General features: G+C 33.9%; 1 protein-coding gene across 10 annotated transcripts in view; it reads left to right on the top strand.

Annotated features, from left to right (window-relative positions):
• sls (sallimus) overlaps window positions 1-23,025 on the top strand; it is a 99,429-nt gene that overhangs the window by 12,412 nt on the left and 63,992 nt on the right. For 5 of the 10 annotated variants that reach the window (XM_080163603.1, XM_080163613.1, XM_080163612.1 and 2 more), the window contains exons 8-33: window positions 2,135-2,271; window positions 2,864-2,884; window positions 3,023-3,043; window positions 3,267-3,376; window positions 3,585-3,669; window positions 4,162-4,254; window positions 4,687-4,800; window positions 5,328-5,414; window positions 5,886-5,945; window positions 7,301-7,548; window positions 7,930-8,046; window positions 8,784-8,896; window positions 9,189-9,406; window positions 9,678-9,779; window positions 10,039-10,112; window positions 11,262-11,397; window positions 11,520-12,978; window positions 13,114-13,181; window positions 13,860-13,935; window positions 14,560-14,629; window positions 19,965-20,060; window positions 20,473-20,682; window positions 21,054-21,097; window positions 21,561-21,636; window positions 21,948-22,117; window positions 22,215-22,894. In XM_080163603.1, coding sequence (XP_080019729.1) covers window positions 2,135-2,271; window positions 2,864-2,884; window positions 3,023-3,043; window positions 3,267-3,376; window positions 3,585-3,669; window positions 4,162-4,254; window positions 4,687-4,800; window positions 5,328-5,414; window positions 5,886-5,945; window positions 7,301-7,548; window positions 7,930-8,046; window positions 8,784-8,896; window positions 9,189-9,406; window positions 9,678-9,779; window positions 10,039-10,112; window positions 11,262-11,397; window positions 11,520-12,978; window positions 13,114-13,181; window positions 13,860-13,935; window positions 14,560-14,629; window positions 19,965-20,060; window positions 20,473-20,682; window positions 21,054-21,097; window positions 21,561-21,636; window positions 21,948-22,117; window positions 22,215-22,894 — 4,685 coding nt within the window. The remainder of the gene's footprint in view (window positions 1-2,134; window positions 2,272-2,863; window positions 2,885-3,022; window positions 3,044-3,266; window positions 3,377-3,584; window positions 3,670-4,161; window positions 4,255-4,686; window positions 4,801-5,327; window positions 5,415-5,885; window positions 5,946-7,300; window positions 7,549-7,929; window positions 8,047-8,783; window positions 8,897-9,188; window positions 9,407-9,677; window positions 9,780-10,038; window positions 10,113-11,261; window positions 11,398-11,519; window positions 12,979-13,113; window positions 13,182-13,859; window positions 13,936-14,559; window positions 14,630-19,964; window positions 20,061-20,472; window positions 20,683-21,053; window positions 21,098-21,560; window positions 21,637-21,947; window positions 22,118-22,214; window positions 22,895-23,025) is intronic. The other 5 variants (XM_080163606.1, XM_080163607.1, XM_080163608.1 and 2 more) reach the window with 5 other exon arrangements.

Raw genomic sequence — 23,025 nt, forward strand, 5'->3', positions numbered from 1 at the left:
GAACACCTCTTTGTTCCCTCTGTCTGACCGCCTAGCTGGGATATTTACAAACATATGGGAGCACACAGGGATACAGGCATAGATAAATAGAGAATAAATTTATGTTTTTTACTATTTCTTTATTTTAATTCTCCATAATTTCATTTGTTGCAAATTAGGATTATTTTTTCTTTCATTGATTTATCACTATATTAGATACATAAATAAACAACTCTTTCTTCCTTATAATTCATCTTTCTAACTCTTTCTCTTCATTTATCTTTCTATCTCTCTCTTTATTTCTTTTTCGTTTTTCGTCCTCTCTGTACCCCATTACCTCCTATTCCTTTTTCTCTTTCTTTCTCTCCCTTTCTCATTATATCTCTTTTTCATTTAAAATATTTTTGTTAACATTGTATTTTTTCCTTCTTAGCGAGAGATGATTTTGCGTTACATACAGGCCGACAGACATATTCACATAAATAGAAGCTTTGAAAATAAAATCTATCCTTTCGAGAAATCTTAATTTTATGAAGCCAATATTTTTCTTAGCCTTTTCTAATTATTTGTTTAACAGAATACTTTTAAATCCTTCACGTCTTACCATATATATATCTATCTGTGCATTTGACATTTGGTGTGCATTCATATCCGCAAAATATTGCATTCGCATAATTTTTTTATTTCCTAAGGGAGGGGATATTTGGCTGTTTATTACACTATTCCCTTAAGTTTATAATAACGTTTTCTTATTCGTTGGCTTAATAACTTTGGGGACTTCTATTGGATTTTGATTGGTTGGATTACTAAATTGTATGTCCAAACGTTACAACCACCAACTCTAATCTAAAGAAGGAGTAATTTTGTGTATCATCATTGGGGATGAAGATCAATTTACCGGCCATTGTCTTATCCCTTTAGATACCTGGTTTTATTTTTCTTAAAAGATACAATAGCAAATGTATTAGGTGGGTGTTAATAGATGAATCATAGTGGAAAAGTTATTTTGTAATATTGTAATTATGTGCGGTGCTAATGATTTGCTAATGTGCTACATGTGCGGAAATGAATGCACACCCTGACATTTAAATGTCGGAATTGAGTAAGACTAAGCTAAACAGGCCAGGAATGAAAGGGACATGTATTAACATTGACGTCCAAAAGGGGAGTTAAAGTGGTGTTCAAACCTCTTAAATTAAGAAAACCCTCATTATCTAAAATACATTAGATTACCGCACTCAAACCTTTGAAACCACTTATTTTAAAGAAAAAGCTTGGACGTCCTTGATAACTGACATATTATCTATTTATTGCACTACCTTTTGAAAGCTATGTATCCCCTTTAATTCTGTAACTTAGACAGGTATATACTCAGGGATATTAAGGGATAAGACAATAGAAATTAATTTATATAATTATAAAATTTAACCCTTTTAGTAAATTAAATTTTTGGGGGCACTTCTAGATTGAAGCCTAAAAAATAAATTCAATGAAAGTACATTATTTTTTTGAGTCAACGAATGAGATAACGGGATTATAAAACTTTGGGTACCAGTGAAATTTACCAGTGCAATGTCCCCTCCATCCCTGAATAGGATAGGAAATATTTGAACTATCTCTCTTGGGGAAAATATTCAAATGCTAATGAATTTGAAAGGGCTAAATAAATATATTTATTATTGATAAATATTTTAAATCTTACATACTTTGTTGATTTAGTTATTAGCTATATAAACAAATAATAATATAATCAATCATCTTAAGAAATAAGACAATGATTATAATTAAAAGTACCCCTTCTATAGATTATAATAATTTGTTGAAAGTTTGGAAATTTCTAGTTTGTACCTAACAATCAGTATTTATTAGAAGTACCCCAAGTTTTTATGAAATTAATGAGATAATGTTATTTAGATTTATTATCCTAGATGGTTAATCAGACAAAATAATCTGTCCAACTAAAAAAAAAGATTTTCAGGCAGACGAAGCAAAGCTTTATTCTAAAAAATTTAACTGTTTATAGCTGAATTATTTCAATAATATGGTTGAATTGTTCCTCTACTATGTTCCGATTGGTCTAATAATAAGATTTATCATCTAGACTTTTAATATCTATTAGAAAAATATCAAAAAAATATTTATTTTTTTATTTTAGAAAGCAGCATGTCCCAATCTTTCCAGCAATCCTCTGTTCAACAATCCTCCATGTCCTCCATGCAGCAATCCTCCATGTCCTCCATGCAACAGTCAGCTGCCAGCTTCCAGCAATCTTCCAGCAGCAGCTTCAAACAGGTATGGTGGTCTCAGATAAGAACAGAAGTGGGAATGGATATAGAATACATGGATATTGTGAGAGATTCTTGCATACCCCTATTAAAATGTTTCTTCCAGCTAACTAATATAAAGATACTCCTTAACCCCCATCCCTCCCCCCCTATGGTGGAATGAATTTTCCAATATTTGAGGACTTCATTAGAATTTAGCAACCTAAATTGATGAAAAAAATTCCTTTTTCATAGTATCCATGTATTCCGTTGAAGAAATAGGGTGTATTCACGAAAATTTTACAATTCATTTAGAGCTTTGACTTTTATCTTAGTCTTTTTACATCTGTATGTCTGTCTGAATAAATCACTATAATCACCTAAACAATAGCCTAAAACCTACTAATACCATATTGGCTATTCTGTTTTTCATAATACTGAAGGTTTATCTTACACTTCACCATGAGGATCACATTCCCCCCAACACTACTCTCGTGCATTCTGTATTACACCCCTCTAAATTTTTTATTATGGGGAGTGTCAACTGGTGTATCACCAACATTTAAATATTAATGTAAATTACAACAAAATACATAATAATATATTTTTTTCCTATTTAGATTGATGAAGCACCTGTAAAGGTGAAACATTAATCATACAAATTTTATAGATATGTGTCATAACTAAAGACGTTAAAAATATGTTTCTTATGTGGGAAGTGGTAAATATTAATGTAAATTACAACAAAATAAATAATAATATATTTTTTTCCTATTTAGATTGATGAAGCACCTGTAAAGGTGAAACGTTAATCATACAAATTTATAGATATGTTTCGTACCTAAAGACGTTAAAAATATGTTTCTTGGGAAGTGGTAATGGTAAAAAATTGAAATAAGGTTTTTTATTACTTTAGGCTAAGTTACGTTGGGTTATAGTAAGTACTGGGTAGCAGGGTTAGGGCCTCCTGCAGGGGATAGCCCCAGAAACCTTAATGCACTCTAATATTAATACTTTATCCAGGCCTCAAGTTTCCAGCAATCAAGCAGCTTCCAGCAGTCATCCAGCTCCAGCTTCCAGCAGCAACAACAGTTTATTCAGTCTGGATCTCAACAACAACAACAGCAAATGCTGTAAGTACAAAAAATTGTTATATCCTTGTTTCATAATAATTTGGCCGCAATAAAGCCATTTACTATGAAACAATTAGTTGAAGATGTAATATTTTTATTATAATTTTACCTCAAAAAATATGACCATAAGAGGTTTTTTTTATTAGCAATATTTAAAGACATTTTGCTAATATGATATTTTATTTGTGTGTGTGTGGTTATTTTTCAGGCTTCACTCTGACCCAGACGAACAGGCGCTGGCACCAAGGTTTCTTTCCACAGCTGCTAATATCAACTGTACAGAGGGGGACCAGGTACATAGATAGATAGATAACTAGATAGATAGATAAAAGGGCTTAGCACCTAGGTTTTTGTCAACAGCTGTTATATCAACTGTACAGAAGAGGACCAGGTAGATAGATAGATAGATAGTTTTTTAAGCAGGTTTATAGCGGGATACTTTGTTATACATAAAATTATAGATGGGGAAGAAAATGTTAATCCTTATTTAAAAGGAACAGGGTGTCTATCTGACTGTATGTAGCGAAGAATCTAGATAACCGCTGAACTGATAAGTTCTTTCTTTGCAATGAAGTTTTATGTAGGCCTTAGGAAGGTTTTTAATTATTTTAGAATGGTAGCTCCAACTTTTCAATAGAATTTTCCTTTGTTCAGTTTAGGTGGATAAAAATAACAAAAATCAATGAAATAAAAACTATTTTTTTGGATACCCTTACAAATTCTGAAAACGCAAGCCACTTTTCAAATAAATATCCTTCGTTTACAAATTATGCCGTCGAATTTAGGTCCGGTTGACCTGCAGGGTTAGTGGCCGCCCTGATCCAGAAATATCCTGGTATAAAGCTGGAAAGTTGGTCACAGAGGATACCAGGCATAAGGTTAGCAAATCAAAACAAGCATTTTTCTGTAAAAAATCCGTAATTATAATAAAATATTTTGATCCATTAAAAATAATAAAATCAATAAGAGTTATTTTAACTTTAAATATTATACTATCCGAAAACTCGAGCTCTATCATATATGTTTATTTCTTACTAATAAAGGAAGTCGTTTTGTAAATATTTAAAATTGACAGTCTATGTGTAATAAAAGTTGTCGCAAATATAGGTATTAAATAATATTTTTTGTTGATATTTCCGTAGCTGTAGGTTATAATAAATTAACAAAGGTGCCATTCTTTGATAATATTTCTGTAATTTTAGGTTATAATAAATGAACAAGGGTGCCATGCTTTGCTAATATTTCCGTAATCATAGGTTATAATAAGGGAATAAGGGTGCCAATCTTTGCTTATATTTTCGTAATTCTAGGTTATTATAAATGAACAAGGTTGCCATGCCTTGCTTATATGTTCCACAATTCTCGGTGACGCCGGAGATATAGTTTGCTTGGCTAAAAATACAAGTGGCGAAGCCTCTTTTAAGGTATTAAACAATAAATGATAGATTTTAAATTAGTTTTAAGTCATCAAATATCTTACAAATGAAAAGGCAATAATCAATTTTACAATTATCAAAATAAAAACATATATTGATTAGAGAAGACAAAAGTCAATAGATGTAAAAATAATCTCTCTCCAAAATACTACCGAGATTTTAAGAGTCCTATGTCATCTCCCTTTTAAAATAAAATGTATTCTCAAATGAATAAGTAAAAAAAGATATATATATATATAAATTATTGAAAGATAGAATGATAGATTCATAGATAGGAGAATATTCGATAATTTCCCTCAAAGCTCCATATCGAGCACTAAGCCCTCCCTTACACAATAAATTGAAACTTTAGGGAATGGAAAAATTGTTTGTTTGTTACTTTAGGAGACTTTAGGTTACCCTATACCAAAGCCCTTAATTTAGTAATGGGGGGGGGGGGGCTTCTGTGCTCCACAGACGTTTTGAGGTAAAAGCACCGAATATTGAGATAGATAGATAATCCTGTAATGGTTTAGTGTAAGCTGGGAGTGTACCCCCGAGAGACCCGGATCCCACCCTCCTTCAGCCAGAGACTCGAGTCTTGCCAGATCCAAGCTGGAACCAGGAATATATGGATACTTTGTTTCAACTTAATTAGATTACCTTAAAAGCCAATAAAAAATACTTTCTTAATAAACTTTAAGGGCCTCCTAAATTATTTTTCAATGATTCTTTTTTAAATTTTAAAGTGTAGGTAATGGTTGATAATAAAAGGTATTATAACATTTTACAAGATTTTGAATATAATATTAGAAGATTTTTATGGCAATGATTTTGGTAATCCGGCTATCCTATTGCCGATTATCTGAATTTTTTTTAGGAGCAAAATTTATGTTACCAAACATTGATTATGTAAGTTAAGAGTTGAAGGAAAATCTAACCATTTTTGTGAAGTTGATATTTAAGATTAATTGTAGGCCCTTGTATATGCCAGTTACATAATATTCGCGCCGCCTTTTGGACACTAGAACTTTTTAAAGTTTATTAAAAAACTGAGTTGAAAATAAATTTGCTTGAAATGAAGTATTCGTCATAGGTTAATCCTTAACGTGAAGGCCACAGGACAACCTGTGCCAGGTTTAACCTGGCAAAAGGTATGATACAATTATTATTCAAGGTTTATGGGAAATGATTTAAAAATCAAAGATAGGTTTAGTAGCAGATTATTTTTTTTAATAGAAAGGTAGGGAGACAAAGTGTCTTAAAAATCAGCCATGTGACGTCATAAAAATGAGGGAGATGATAAAAAAAGTTTTAAAGAAACCCATAAAAAGGGATAGACTATCCCTCATTTTTATGACGTCACATGGCTGATTTTTTTAGACACTTTGTCCCCCTACAAAAGAAGTTCTGTTTATTAGGGGTTTACTAGACAATTAAGGAAAACTTTGGGATTAAGTTAATGGTACGTGTCTTTCTATATATTCTTTTATTAAAAGTAGTAAGGACATAAATTTTTTGGGGGGGAGGGATCGCTTAAAACTCGCCCTGTACCCATATATAGCGTCGTCTGAAAGATCTAAACGAACAGACAAAAAATAAATATTTTAGAAAACTGTATATCAGTTCAAAGTCTAATTATATAAAATATTACAAAAGTAAAAATTTACTAACTTTTTCATGTTTGAAAGTCTAGAAAAAATTATATTTGATGCAATAGAATTGGAAAAAAATATTGATAATAAGCTTAACTAAAGAATGCTAAAAATGTGTAAAATTTGTTGCTCTACAGCTCACGAAAAATCCAGGAAGCCAACTTTTTTCACAGCAAATTTAAAAATTAAAATAACTATTTATTGCATCATATTACTGTCAGCTATCATCGGTTATTCAAATGAAAATTAAAAGATTTAAATCAGTTTTATTAGCCCCAAGGGACAAGGTCCGGGTTAACAAAACAATTTTTATTTTATGATTTTTATTTTAATATTCGTGAAAAATTGTCTGTAATACGATGCTTTACATCAGTTTTCAGTATGGCTGAGAACCGGTTTTAATCAAGAGAATATCCATCGGTTTTGAAGCCATACTGGAATTTGTTTACGTATGAATACATATTTTAGTAAAAAGGCTTATTCAAGACAAAAGCTTTTTTGTTTGTGTGTTATTGTTTTTATCATTTTTCATTAGCTGCAAATTGAGTAGAAAATTTGTGTTTGTTTTAACTAAAAAAAAGACCGAGACATGATGTCGTAAAAACTCCTAATCAAATACTTGAAATTTTTACTTTGAAATTGCTGAGAAACTTTAATTTTAGAAAATGTCAAAATAAAGATTTCGAAGAAAGACTTTAATTATTTTTTTTATGAGAGGGAGAGTGCAATTGCTTGAAAAATAATGTAGAACATTACAGCGAAAGTTTGCTTAGTGATCTGCTTTTTTAATACCTATTATTTTGTTGAAAATTTGTATTCTAGTGTTTAACTTTTGTGTGTTTTTGTTTGCCTAGGATGGCTACACCCTCCAGCCGGGACCTGGAGTCATCCTGTCCGCAGATCCTGCCACCGGCAGCGGCCGCCTCGAGATGGCCGTCGCCCAGGGTGGCTGGTACGAGTGCACCGCATTCAATACAGCGGGTAGCTGCACCACGCGGGCAAGAGTGGCGGTGGTCGATGCCAACCGTCAATCACCGCTGCCACCGGCAGCCACAGGGCCTAATTACATTCTGCCTACCCATACAAGACCTATTCCTACTGAGTAAACTTTTATTATAGATTGTTTTTGTTTAAGTTTGATTTGCTTTGTTATTTTTTTTTATATTTGTACATACATATATTATTTAAGAGGTATTATTTCAAAACTTGAATATTATAAATAAGGATGATAACATTCATATAAGCGAAGCCTAACAAATTAAGAGACCAGAAAAAAAATTACAGAGTATAAACGCATTCCTATATTTAACAACATTTAAAAATCTGAACAAAAATTCTTATTGATTTATTCCAAAATTATTTAATTGATAGACAGACTTTTTAACTTGAAATTGGATACATTAAATTTGGCTGAAATAGAGAAGATATTTTCACAAACACGATAGGTTTGATTGGGGGAAGATTAATTTATCTTCATTTATAGGAAAGAAGGTGAACAGGAGGTAGTTTACCTGAAGCACGTAGAGAGACAAGCACAAGAGAAGAGAGAGGAGGAGTTTGTCCAGAAGTACCCAGCTCCTCAAATCATTACTCCACTTAGGTATGTGATTGTTTTTTTTTGGTTTGAGGAACAAAGAAGGTCCCTAAACTTTTGAGGACTTAAGTTGAGAGAGAGGAAAGTTAAGTACCCCCACTCCTTAAATCATTACTTCTCTTATGTGAATATTTAGAATAATAATATTTTTTGGTATTGGGGGGGAAAAAGGGAGGAGACATCTGACCGTAATTTACTCTGGTTCCCAAAGTTTGATAACCACGTTATCTAATTCGTTTTACTTTTATTGAATTTTGATTGGTTGAATCCAAACTAGCTGTGTTTGAAGTGCTCCCTAAATAATTCTGATATATTTTATTTGTTTATAAAAAAAAATCTTCCAATTTAATTTGAAAAAATCTCTTACATTCTTGAATGTTTCTTTAGAATTAAGTTGTTATCTAAGAAAAGAAAATATGCTTCTAAATACGCTGAATTAAAAATGTAAAATTACTTTGTTTGTTAGTAACTCATGATGAATTTATGAAGTTTCATTAATAAAAATCCTTTGTCATAATTTAAGAGCAATTTGACATCAGCATGGCGTTTGATGCAAAAAATACATTATTTTTACTTATTTTATCCATTCTCTATAATGCTGTCTTTATTCAAAATTAAAAAGAAATTATTAGCGGACAAAGGGTTTTTTATTATTAGTTTCTTCTTGCTTATAAAAAAAAGAAGCTTCTATCTTAATAGAAGTTTTAATTATGAATTTTTATTAGTAATAATTAATGTTTCAGGGATATTAAAGTAAAGGAGGGACAAACTGCCAAATTTGAGATGAAAGTTGGCCCCGTAGGAGACCCCAGCATGATCGTGGAGTGGTACTTCAATGGAGTTCTTATGCAAGCTAGTAAGTTTCTTTTTTTAAATGGCACTTTTGTCATAGAGGAAGGGTATATTAGGCTGTAATTTACACTGGTTCCCAAAGTTTTATAAATACTTCCTTTCATTAGTTTTCCTAAAAACGTTGTTTATAGGTTCACACTAGAAGTTTACAAACTTTTCAACCAATAACTTTAATCTGCAGAAGGTTTAAATTTACTTATAATTATCAAAGTTCATAATCTTACTCTTATCCTTTACAATCCTTGGTAAAATTAAAAAAGAAACATTTTTTTGTGTACAACTATTTTCCTATTAAGGCTCTCGTGTGAACAGCAGCTGCCAGTTTGGGTACGTGGTGATGAACATGTTGAACAGCGCCCAGAGCGACGCTGGCGAGTACACCTGCCTGGTGAAGACTGACGCCGGCTCTGTCCACTGCAGCTGCGTCCTCAGTGTTGAGGCCAAGAAGGAATTAGTTAGTGAGAGTCATAGCTCTAATCTTAGAATGGTTGAGGAGTCACATCATACCCAACAGGTAGGATAGAATATCCTATGGAATTCAAAACTTATGTCAAGATTTTTTTAATTCAAAAATACTTGTCAATGTCAATTTATTCATGGATTCAAAGCATTTTTTATAGTAATTTTATCATGGTCAGATAAAAAAATATATTTGAACTTTGATGGTGATTCCAAGGATGATTAGGCTTGAAATTATAGATACAGTAAAATAAATTGAAATTTAATAAAATTTGCAATTTACAAATATTACAAGTAAGACATGATAATGATTAATAAATATTAAGGTTGTGATTCAAGAGGAGGTGGTGCCCGCCCCTAAGTTCACCCGTCCTCTGCAAAATCAAACCCCAAAGCCAGAGGGAGCCACCGTCAAGCTTGAAGCTCAGGTAACAAAATCCCCTCCCCCCCCCCCCCTACTGCCATTTTGAATTTTGCATGAAAGACCTTATTTGTAGCAGACACAAAAATCTGACAAAGTCAGACGCCATTTTAAATTTGTTGTACCAATGACCCTATTTAAAGCAAACTAAATAGATAACATTGGGCGCCATTTTAACATGGTTATTTCTCCCTTAAAGATGTATTAAACTTTAAACTTTTCCGCCAACTAAAATATGAAGTTTATTTTAATTGTTTATTGTGTAGGTATCCCCAACATCTGACAGCTCTATGAAGATTGAATGGTTCAAGGATGGAAGAGCTATCACTGCCAGTTCCAGGTAACATAACGGGTTCCAAACCGTTTTTAACCTAACCTAACAAAAATAGCAAATATAGGGTATTAGACGCAAATCTACTTTGTATGATTAATTGTCTCATAATCCTTCTGTCTACAATACTTGATTATTTCAACTAAGTAGTTGGCAATGTTTATAACACTGTTGCCAACAAAAATTAATGTAATAATTTGGTTATATATTACTGATAAAATGATTTTAAGTAAAAAAAATTCTATCTATAATACAAAGTAGCTTGATGTCTGTCCGTCTGTCTGTCTGTCCGTCTGTCTGTCCGTCTGTCTGTCCGTCTGTCTGTCCGTCTGTCTGTCCGTCTGTCTGTCCGTCTGTCTGTCCGTCTGTCTGTCCGTCTGTCTGTCCGTCTGTCTGTCCGTCTGTCTGTCCGTCTGTCTGTCTGTCCCTTAAGATCTCGGTAACCACTGAACCGATCGGATTCTACTCTTCAGGGTATATACCTATTGGTCCTGTGGTGGTTTTAAGCTATTTTCTTGGGGGGTGAGACACCCCCAATCCCCCAAAAAACTAAAAAAAACCACCCCCCAAAAAAAAAATTTTAACATTTTTTGTAAAATCTCAGTAACTGCTGAACAAATTGGGCTCTACCCTTCTGGGAATATACCAACTGGTCCTTTGGTGGTTTTAAGCTATTTTCTTGGGGGGTGGGACTTCCAAAATTTTTATATTTTTTACTTTTGTAAACAAAAACCAGTAATTGGGGTGGGGGAACCCCACTGCACCATGGGGCGAAGCCCCCATGAACCCCCCCCCCTCCTCCCAAAAAAAAAATTTTTTTAAATATTTTTTTTTACAAATTTTAATTTTTGTGTATGCGAACAACCTAGGTTTAATTTATCGAATTGAAATTTTTGTGTATCCAGCAAACAACCTGGGTTTAATTTAAACGAATTGAAATTTTTGTGCACAAAACGCACAACCTGGGTTTAATTTTACCACAGAGTAATTTAACAAAGAATAATTTTTTTGAATATTTCTACATAGGAGGGTTAACTTCCCATTACTTCATAGGGCGAAGCCCCTAGAGGCTAGGGGCGAAGCCGCTAGTTTATATTAAAGTAATTAAAAAGTTTGTTTTTATGTGTAATTTTGGATCCTAAAGATTTTTTGTAATAGGATTGGAACAATCTTCAGCTTTGGATATGTTTCCTTGACCATTTCTGGTCTGAGGAGTGATGATCAGGGTACCTACACCTGCAGGGCTACTAATAAGAGTGGAGAGGACATGACTCAGGCTAATGTTACGGTCCAGGTACATAGATAGATAGTTAGATAGATAGATAGATAGATAGATAGATAGATAGATAGAAAATAGCAATGAATTTTACTTGTGATCTCTATCTGTCAGGATTAATAATTAACTTTTGTTTTAAGGTGTCTACCACCCTGACAAGCTCAACTGGTCTTGAGGAACAGCACGCCTACATCCAGAAGACGGAACAACTAGAGATGTACCAGGCATCCAAGCACAGCAAGGTTGAGATGAACTACGAGCAGCCCACACAGGCTCCAGAGTTCAAGACCCAGCTCAAGGATCAGGCTGAGGTGAAGGAGGGTGGCTTTGCCCATTTTGAGGCCAGGCTTGAGCCTATGGGTGACCACACCATGAAGGTTGAGTGGTTCAAAAATGGTAAGCCAGTGGAGGCTAGCTCCAGGATTACTTCTTTCTTTAATTTTGGTTATGTTGCCCTGACTGTGAAGCAGGTTGCTATGCATGACCAGGGCACCTATACCTGTGTTGCCAGCAATGCTTGTGGCAAGACCGAGACCAGTGCTCAGCTGAAGACTGTCGTCAAGGCCGAGTCTGAGTTCCAGAGCAAGTCCTGGCAGAGTGTTCAGTCCATGGAGCAGACAAAGGTGGAGAGACGTGAGGAGATTATTCAGGAGGTCACTTCTGCTCCCAAGTTCATGTCTGCTCTGAAGGGCACCACTGTCATTCTGGAGGGACAGAAGGCCCACTTTGAGTGCCGTATTGAGCCCCAGAACGATCCCAAGATGCAGATTCAGTGGTTCTTTAACGGTCAGGTGTTGTCTGCATCCAGCAGGATCCAGACATTCCATGACTTTGGATATGTTGCACTGGATATTCACAATGTGAAGAAAGAGGACTCTGGTGTGTATACTCTTGTTGCTACCAACGTGCTCGGCACTGAGAAGGCCAATGTTGAGCTTAGAGTTGATGCTCATGCCGCTGTCGACTTTACTTCCTTCCACTCAAAGGCCTATGAGGAGACACAGAGGTTTGAGTCCAAGCATGTTGTGAAGCAGGAGTTTGAAGAGGTTGTGTCCTCTGGTGGACCACCTGTCTTCAAGACAACCCTGGTCGATCCTGAACCTGTCGGCGAGGGCAAGAACATCCATTTGGAGGCAAGATTAGAACCTATTGGAGATCCTTCTATGAAGGTTGAGTGGTTTTTCAACGGCCGTCCTCTGACCATTGGCTCAAGATTCAAGACCTACAATGACTTTGGCTTCATTGCCCTGGACATTCTGGGCGTTACTCAGCTGGACGCCGGCAAGTACAGCTGCCGTGCAACCAATAAAGTTGGCGAGGCCGCCACCAGTGCTGACGTCACCATTCTTGCCAAGAGCAGCATCATCACCGAGACTGACAATGAGTCTGCCATGCAACAGATCTCCTACCTGGAGGCCGAGAAGGTCACCCTGAAGACTGAGGAAGAGGCTATGGCCGTTGCCCCAAGCTTCACAAAGCCTCTGAAGAGTGTGGAGACACCTGAGGGACAGAATATCCATCTGGAGGCCAGGCTGGCTCCAACTGGAGATTCTACCATGAGAATTGAATGGACTGTCAACGGCAAGAGCCTTAAGACAGGTACGAATATTTAAAAACATTTTAATCCATCAACAAACAAGTTATTATTTGAAATTGTCAGTAAAATTTTCTTTTATTATAAACTAGTTGCAAAGCTTAAAATTAATCTTTATTGAAACAAAATGTATTGTTTAGGTCACAGATTCCGTCCTGCTTATGATTTTGATTATGTTGCTTTGGACCTTCTTAGTGTTTACCCTGAGGTAAAAACAATTTTTTTCAAGTATGGCTTCGAAACCAATTAATATAAGTTAGAATAGAACTGGTTGTCAGCCATACTGAAAATCTATGTATAGCGTCATATAACAGACCTTTTTTTCCACGAATATTCAAATAAAAATCATAAAATCTGTTCAAGTTTTAATCCTAAAGTTTTCATTTTAATATTCGCGGAAAGCTATCTATGATATTATGTGATAAATAACTATTATTTATTATTTATCTTCTAATTACCTAACCTTTCATTTCTGTTTGCCTAACCTTCTTATGCTAGGGAACTCTTTGATAGGGCAATTGACGGTAAACAAATTTTCCTCACCCAACAAAAAGATCTATGCGTGAATTTCTCCCGGTGGTTTCCCTAATATCATATAAAATTTGGAAATAATTGTCTACTACCAACGTTGAGAGATGGGATTTGGACCGAAAATTATTACAGTACTAAACGTTTTATCACCACAATATCTTATTTGCTGGCTAAAAGCTTTAGGCAGTTTTAAGAAAGCTTGATTTTGTGGTTCAAATAGCAGTGTCCAAACATTTTAACTATTTTTAATCTACAGAACGGGCAATTTTGTTCAACAGAGTTGTGAATGCACAACAATTTATCGTGCATTTATTTTTTTCCTAAAGACTTTGGATACTAATTATTATATTTGCAGGATTCTGGAGTGTACCAGTGTACTGCCAGAAATGCATATGGAGAGGCAGTCACCTCTGCTACTGTCAAGATCTTTGGTATGTAAATACATTATATATAGTAAATATTATTCACCCTTTTTGAGGTAGCAATGAACAATATTTAAATATTAATTAGTCAACCTCAAAATTGGTTATTAATTCCTAAGTGTGTATATTTTCGAAGAAAAAAATTATAGGACTTCTTTTTTCGTGTTTCTTATTTGTTTATGTTTTTGTAATAATAAACAGGGATCTTAAGGGATAAGACAATGGACGGTAAATAAAAATTATTAAAATCCAAAATGCTACTACAGTATAGATTAAAATCATCCGGGGAAAAGTTTGGCCACTAAAAAATTTTACTTGCTAATTAAGATTTTATGAGCCCAAAGTTTTTAGATATAACATGTTTATAAAACTTTGGGTACCAGTATAATTTACAGTCCATTGTCCTTTCCCTATCTGGCTTGCTTTTATCAGCAGGGCTGAGTCACGCATAAGCCTCAAATTTAAACCAACTTGTGAGCAAAAACAAATTCCAGAAAGATGGATAGTCTGTTCAGGAACAGGTTTCGACATCCATTTGAATTTAAAAGTTATAAAATGAATATTTCACTGAGGCTCACGCGCGGCTGTCGAGCCCTGTTAGTATGACAGCTACCATAATTCTGGATGTTTTAGAATTAGGGCAGGCTGGGATGGAAAGTTTTAGCTACGGTGGAATGCAACAACTACACGCCCTAGAAACTAGGTACATACATGACAATACCAAAGTTTCAAGAAAATAAAAGAAATAATAAACAGTTTTCAAAATGATGTTGCTAAAAATGGATATAGAATACGTGGATATTATGACAGGGAGATTTTTGTTGTCAATTTAGGTTGCTGTTATAGTCCTTAAACAATACGTACCTCCATGGTCAAGAGAGGGGATGGGATAAAGCCATAATGAGGGGGAGTGTGGGGGATATTGTTATATTAGCCAACTGGGAGAAATATTTTATCTGGGTATGCGAGAATCTTTCACAATGTCCACGTATTCTATTTTTATTCTTAAAAACTATATGCATAATCAAGCAATAATATTAGGTATACTTATTTTCTTTCAAAGGTACACCTATTGAAAGTCAATAAGTTGCCCATCTCTTAAATTTAGTATAACAACCAATCACTCATTTGATACACGACCTTTGTCTGATGGTCCTGACTTAGCAATGCATATAATATACCATTACTTTATCCTATATATAGCCATTTGAGTAAAACACTAACAGGGGAAGTGGTTAAATAACTGTATGTCCCATTCCAAAGGACCCTGTGCCGACTTTCAATTGATTCTTTGAAAATAACTAATAGAGTCAGGAATATTAACACAACCAAAAGAGCTGAAAGCAATTTGCTAGCAGACGGAAAGGGTCCTTAACAGGGAGATACAGAGTTGTCTGGTTATACATCTATACTATAAATTTATTGCATAGCCTTATCTTACTAAGAATCCTCGAAAATAGATAACATTTTTTTACAATATTTCATAATTAAGAATTATCAAAAAAGACATTTTAAAATTGAAAGTTTGCGGTCAATATTGTAAGAAATGTTTATTTTGTCGCCAGGAGGGAGAATGTTATTCAATACAATAATAGTTGTTAGTTTGAAAATTTTTCCTTTTTGGAATCATATTATAGATTCTTGTTTAAGCAAATTATTTTTTTTAAATCTAACTAATTTTATAGAAGATACATATATATGAAAAGGTGATTTTCTGATATTTATCTTCTTTTTATTTCTCATCCCATGACTTTTTGTGCTTCGCTGCTTATGGATGTTATCATTATTGTTTTTATGGATATTTATCTCTGTTTACTTTTCTCGTTTGTCCTTGCGGACGACACTTTTCATGCGACATAAATTGTTCAATTTATTACATTTTTAAACATCTACAAAACAAAATTACTTTTAATCAAGGATGATTACGTCATATTTTAGGTAGTAAAATCAGCTTTAAGCCATCGATCTTATTCATGAATTTTCATATTCATGAATTTTCTTAAAGCAGAAAGCTGAATATATTTCAAGCAATGAGTATAATGAATATACATTTTTGTAATTGTTTATATTAAGTATGTGTGTGTGTGTGTGTATAGGTGTTCAATCCACATATTTGCAAAGTAAATCTAATTGCTATAATATATCACAACTGCGATCTTTTTTAGATCAAAACATTGGATGTATTAGGATTATTATTACGGCATCAAATTTTGAATTTTGTGGGTATGTCAGAAAAACTGTATGCTATTATAATGGATATATTATTACTTGGATGTTACACCGGCTTTTCATGTTCCCTAATAATTGAAACTCGAAGAGGGCTAAAATAACGATAACCCCCACTCCATCCACCCCTTCCCACTACTGAACGATCTGACCAATAAATGAGTTACATGTTAGCAACCTAAATTGGCAATAATTTTTCCTTTGTCATTATATCCACGTATATTCTACATCCATTGCTATCATTGCAAGTGAGATTTTCGAATATGCATTCCTTTGCTAATATAAAAGTATGCGGAATTGTTTGAACACCTTGTGTATATACAGATGACCGGTTATATCCCTAGCTGGGAGCTATAAGCACTGTGTATAAATTTCCCTTTCACTTTCTATTACTCAGGAATAAAGAGATAGGATAATATAAGATATGTTAATCTTCTTTTGAATTATATTATGCTTGATTCTTATTACCCTTTTCAGTCTATTTACGTTAAGGGAAGGGTTGTAGACTAATTAAACTTACATTGTCCTCACTTTTCATATGTCTCATTTTATAATAGTTATTTCTCGTATTCATTCGAATCCGGTGGATAGGAACCGGTTCTCATCCATACGAAAAAACTATGTCTAGAATCGTATTATATCCAGTTTTCTACGAATATAAAAATGTACAATCATAAGATTAAAACCATTTTTTTAGCCCGTGCCTTCGGCAACTCGGGGTTAAAAAAACTGGTTTTAATCTTAAAATTGTACATTATATATCCGCAGAAAGCCGTTTATAATACGATGAAAGAAATAACTATTATAGCATCTTATTATAGACATGTTTTCGCAGATATTAAAATGAAAAATTAAGTAGATTTGTTAGCCCCGAGAGGCTAAAGGCCCTGCCTAACAAAACTGGTATTAAAATTAGGATGGCTATACCTAATTTTTCAGTATGGCGGAGAACTGGTTCTAATCAAGCGGTTATTAATCGGTTTCAAAGCCATACTGGAATAGTTATTTCTTGCATCGTATTATAAACGGCTTTCCGCGGATATAGAATGTACAATTATAAGATTTTAACCGGGGCTAAAAAAACTGGTTTTAATTTTATGATTGTACATTTTTATATTCGTAGAAAGCTGGATATAAAACGATGCTAGACATAGTTTTTTCGTATGGATGAGAACCGGTTCCTATCCACCGGATTCGAATGAATACGAGAAAGATTATTAAAGAGTTCTGTAAAAATTTTGTTGAGCTTTTGAGTAGCATCTAATAAAAATCCCATAAACGCACCCGTTTTATACAGAAAAACAATTATTTTCTATTGCATTGTCCTATCCATGACCACCTGCTTAATTCCACAATAACATGTACATTTGTTAGATAGTAAAAATTCCTTCACAAGATTAAAAATAATGATATCCTAAGTCTAACATAAAATCTCAGAGAAAGGGTTAAATGAATAGGATAATAATAAAGAAGGTGTATCAACTATTTTTTTTATAGCTAGCCGGTTCTTTTAGTAAGTAGTAGATGTAAAATTTTTCATAGAATTCAGATATGCAATCGGTTTTTTTGTAGACCTCTTATTTTTTAAGTAATTTAAGTTTAAAAAAAAAAAAATTAAGTCGATTTTAAGGTACTAAAATGCAACAAAAAAAAGAAAGAAAATGGTCATTATGAACAAAAATAGTAAGATCTTTAATTTGACACCTTACTTTTTCAATTCTGTCAGGTAATTATTGAAAAAATCGATTTTTTTAAACCCACGAGAATAAAAACTTAGAACTTAATTTTATTATTTCACAAATAAAAAAATATGGGTTCATATATACCATTAGAATCAGAAAAATATTACGAATCCATTGTAAGCAAAATTGAAAAAAAAAGTTTACAATATAGTATATAAACTACAATAAAAGGAATTATATGAAAATATCATATTATGTTGTACAGGCAACGTCTTAATTCTTCAATTGAGTATAAAAATGGGAAGGGGGTAAAGAGGGGGTAAAGAGGGGATAAAAAAGGGAAGACAATAGTGTTGTCTGAACAAAAAAAATAATTGGCCATTTCTGTAATTTTTTAATTTTTTAATTTTTTTCAATTTTGCTTACAATGGATTCGTAATATTTTTCTGATTCTAATGGTATATATGAACCCATGTTTTTTATGTCTGTTTGAGAAAATATTTAGGTCTAAAGTTTTTATTATACCGAGGTTAAAAAAATAGATTTTTTCAATAATTACTCAACAGAATTTTAAAAGTAAGGTGTCAAATTAAAGATCTTACTATTTTTGTTCTTACTGACCATTTTCTTCTTTTATTTTGTTGCGTTTTAGTACCTTAAAACCGACTTAATTATTTTTTTTAAAAACTTAAATTACTTAAAAAATAAGAGGTCTACAAAAAAACCGATTGCATATTTGAATTCTATGAAAAATTTTACATCTACTACTTACTAAAAGAACCGGCTAGCTATAAAAAAAAAAGTTGATACAACTTCTTTGGAATTGAAATGAGTAATAAATGTATTTTTCTATAAAAGTTATAAAATGTTGGAGCAATAGCTTATCGTTTAAACCGAAAAAAAAATTATTAACTCTTCTTTAATAAAAAATATTAGAGTCTGTAGTCCTAGGATCTAGTGGTTCTGTATAAAAAAAAAAGGGGGCAGAAAAATAGCCAAAAACAATTCTATGGCTTGAATATAAAAAAGAATTGCTTTAAACCATCGCTGTACCTATGTGAAGCTTCACCAAAAAGGAAAGCCTAATCATTATAGTAGTTATTGAGATCTTTGGATGATTTTTGGTCATTTTATGGGAAAATAGTTTATTATAGAAATTAAGTCTAATTTTGGATGTATCTTCAATAAAAAACATTTGAACTTTTTAACATTTCCTAAATTCATGTTAATATCTGTAGCTATAGAAACAATAAATAATTGGCTGGGCAAAATTTATTACATTTCTTACATTGATTTAGATAAAATTATTCTTAAATTAAATTATATTATATCATTAACAAAGTTTCATGTCTTTCAGATGATTCGGGAATAGTCCCTTTCGAGGCAACGCATCTTAAGGGGCGATTTGTCGTATTTTTCACAGTAGCTTTCCTCCTATTGATAGCCCTTGCGGTAGGCTCTAACCCTGCGGGGCCAATTGCCTAACCCTGTGGGGCAATCACCTAACCCAATATAACCTAACCTAACCTAAAATAACCTATAAAAAGCCATTTTAAAAATACGACTAATCGCTCCTTAAGGAGCGTTGCCACGAAAGGGACTATTTCCGATGATTATTTCATTCTAATAAATTTAATAGACAAAGAGACCGACTTAGATTTATTAAATAGATTTATTACCCTAGATGGTCAATAAGACACAATAATCTGTCCAACTTTTAAAGGTATCTCTATGTTGTTTAAATTTGGTAAAATAAGATTTTATCAAATATTAGATCAGACTATCAGACAAAGTTCATGTAATGAAAGCGTTGGTAATGCTGTAATAATAAGAGATGGTTAATATCATAACAAATATTTAAGGGTTTCTCCAAAAATTCCTATTCGAGCAGAGAATCCACCCCTCCCTAACTTTTTCAATAAATAAAGAATAACAGTGGGGTAGTTTTTTTTGTAAGTTTCCCCCCTCCCCCCAGGAGTTAAGAATTAAAAACTAATCACTCCCCTTATTTTCAATTTATCTAAAAAAATAAGGGGTATTCTGTGCCCGCTAGTCACTTTGAAGGGAAAACCCCCAAATACACTTACTTGAATATTATAACATTGTCATTGTGTGTGTGTGCTCACTAAGATCTGCAGAAGTGCGTTGCAGACGTCCTAATTACGACGAGGATGAGTCTGTTGTGTTGGACCAACAACCAGCGTTTATACACAAGCCACGCAACCTGGGATGGATACTTAAATAATTTTATAAAATGTAGCAAAATCATACTTTTAGAAGAAAATAAAATAGATTTTTGAAAAATTTATCATTTAAAAATCAGGTTTGATCAAAGATTTCTTTCGAGGTAAAACAGCTTTTTTAAAATATCATTTCTTCCTACCCTTAATCAGCAAAAATGTTCTACATGTTCTCTTTGCTGTTCTTATATTATTACTTTTGCAACACATTCGTCGCTTTATTTGTGTATGTATCCTTATAACAGAAAGACACTTAGGATCTCCTATTTTTTTCTAAAGATCTTATCTTGCAAAACGTTCCTTAACATTTCTTACTGCCTCCCTTCTTCAAAATAAAGTCTACAAATTGGATCTGTTAACAATTAATTTTGGTAGAAATTATTTAAGTATCGCACCCAGGCTAACCTAATCGAGGGTCAGAACGCGCACTTCGAGGCGAAAGTGACGCCAGTCACCGACCCCAACCTCTACATCGAGTGGTACAAGGACGGCAAGCCGATCACGATCGGCCACAGGTTCCGGCCAATACACGACTTTGGCTACGTGGCCCTGGACATTGTCGGACTAATATCTGAAGATAGCGGCACGTACACGTGTCGGGCGGTCAACAGGGGTGTTCCCACGCATACGCAGATTTATCCTTTAAAATAAAAGTAACAGGATGTATGTCTGCTTGTGTATTTTGTGTTTGTAGAGAAGGGTATCTGCTGATATGGTCCATTTTTACAGGGGAGCTTTTTAAAGGTCTACGAAATGTTTATAATTATTTTGTGCAAGGGTACCAAATAAATACTTTAATTCCCCTAACCCCCCCCCCCAAAAAAAAAAAAAAAAAAAACATTTATTGAACACTTTTTAAATCAATAATCATTACCATTTTTCTGGCTAAGGCATGGCTAATAGATGTTTTGATACCTTAACCTCTATTTCTAGCTATCAGAATATTAGCTGTTTAGCAAATGTGTGGGAACACTTATTTCAGGATTGGTTATGCTGAAGCTGTTTGTACTCTCACATGCTTTTGTAAGTAACATCTTCATGACGGATTTACTTACTTTGATTTAGTTTTTTTTGTGTTTTTTATTATATAAATATGTTAAATTTGAAAAAAGAACCATTTACTTTTTCCAATTAAGATTAAAATTTCTATTGATATCTAAGAAAAACCACTAGAAAGACAGATTGACATACAGACTTTAAGAATTGCTTAGTTTATGATTAATGAATTAAATTCTATGGGCCATTTTACATCTACAACTTATTTAAAACACGGACTAGCTATTTTAAATAAAAATCTAAAAATTTAGGACACCTTCTTTGAAAAAGAAAGAAAGGCATCAATATTATCCTCAAATTTTTTTTTAATTTAAAGCTACCAAAGAAAATCTTCAGGTTATTCCAATGGAGGGAGAAAAAATGAATCAAACATTGTCCTATAACTGCATTCCTTCTAAAATGAGATATAAATGTATAAATTTATTTGTAGCTCAACAACAAGTGGTGGCTGAATCAAGAACTGAGATGAAACAATTCTCTTCTTTTGAAAACAAAACCATGACTAAGTAAGTTTACTCAATCTATTATCATCTTTTCTTATAATTAGTTTTATCTAATTATTATAATCAATAATTCTCTATTTTTTCATATTTTTTATGACAACTAATCTTTTGCTCTAAAACTTACTTTGTCCGTTTGTCCATTTTTTTTTATGGATGTTGTCATCCTTGATTTTCATATCACACTAATAAGTTTTCTAGCCAAGCTCCTGTATTTACCTTCTCCCAAAAGTCTGAATATTTCTATGATTATCTATAAATCTATCTCTCACATGCTAGCTACTTTTTACTATCTATCTAATTATCTATCTATCCAGGCTGGAAGCTCATGAAGAGTCCACCAGCCAAGCTCCTGTCTTCACCTCCTCCCCCAAGTCCATCGAGGTTATGGAAGGTCAGAAGGCCCACTTTGAGGCCAGAATCATTCCTGTGTCAGATCCAACTCTCAAGGTGGAATGGTTCCTTAATGGACAGCCTATTAGACAAGGTATAAAGATTTTTTTTTCATTTCTGTCCTAATAAATATCAAACTAATTTATATTATTAAGCAATATTATGATCAATATGATAATTCTAAAATTTAGGCACAAGATTCCGTGAGGGCGTTGACTTTGGCTTTGTCTCCCTTGACATCACCCACGTGCAGGCCGAGGATATGGGCCAGTACAGCTGCAAGGCCACCAACGCGCTGGGCCAGGCTGTGTGCTCTGCCAACCTGAACGTCCGCTCCAACGCGACCATCATCAAGGACACGATGCACGAGTCTGCCATGCAGCAGATCAGCTACCTGGAGTCACAGAAGACCATGCAGACACAGGAGGAGGGATTCACCACCCAGGAGCCTGTATTCACTGCCAAGATGAGAGATCTTCAGGTGGTGGAGGGTGCACCAGCCCATTTTGAGGCCAAGCTTATCCCCATTGGAGATCCCAAGCTGAAGGTTGAGTGGCTGCTGAATGGAAAGCTTATCGAGGCCTCCAACAGGATGTCAACCCTCCATGATTTCGGCTTCGTTGCCATGGACCTGAAATACACTCGTCCTTCTGACGCTGGTGTATACTCCATCCGTGCCAGCAATGGGTTGGGCGAGGCCACTATCTCCGCCAACCTTCGTGTCGTTTCCGCCCAGGGTGGTGCTGACATGGAGTCCATGCACGGCGAGGCAATGGAGAAGATTGCGTACCTGGAGCGTAGCAAGGCCAAGATGGAGCTGTCAGAAGAGGATGCCTGCATGACTGCACCAAAATTCTCTGTACAACTTCAGGTCTGGATATTATAAATTTGGACATTAAACATTGAACAGTTAACAAATCAAAGCAAGTTTATGAATAATCTTTAGAGCATATATACTATAGCTAAACAAAGTAATATTGATGGGAATGATCAATTTTGATA

The sequence above is a fragment of the Acartia tonsa genome, chromosome 6 (assembly GCF_053477335.1).
Source record: "Acartia tonsa isolate MP-2025a chromosome 6, ASM5347733v1, whole genome shotgun sequence".
Taxonomy (NCBI): Eukaryota; Metazoa; Arthropoda; class Copepoda; order Calanoida; family Acartiidae; genus Acartia; species Acartia tonsa.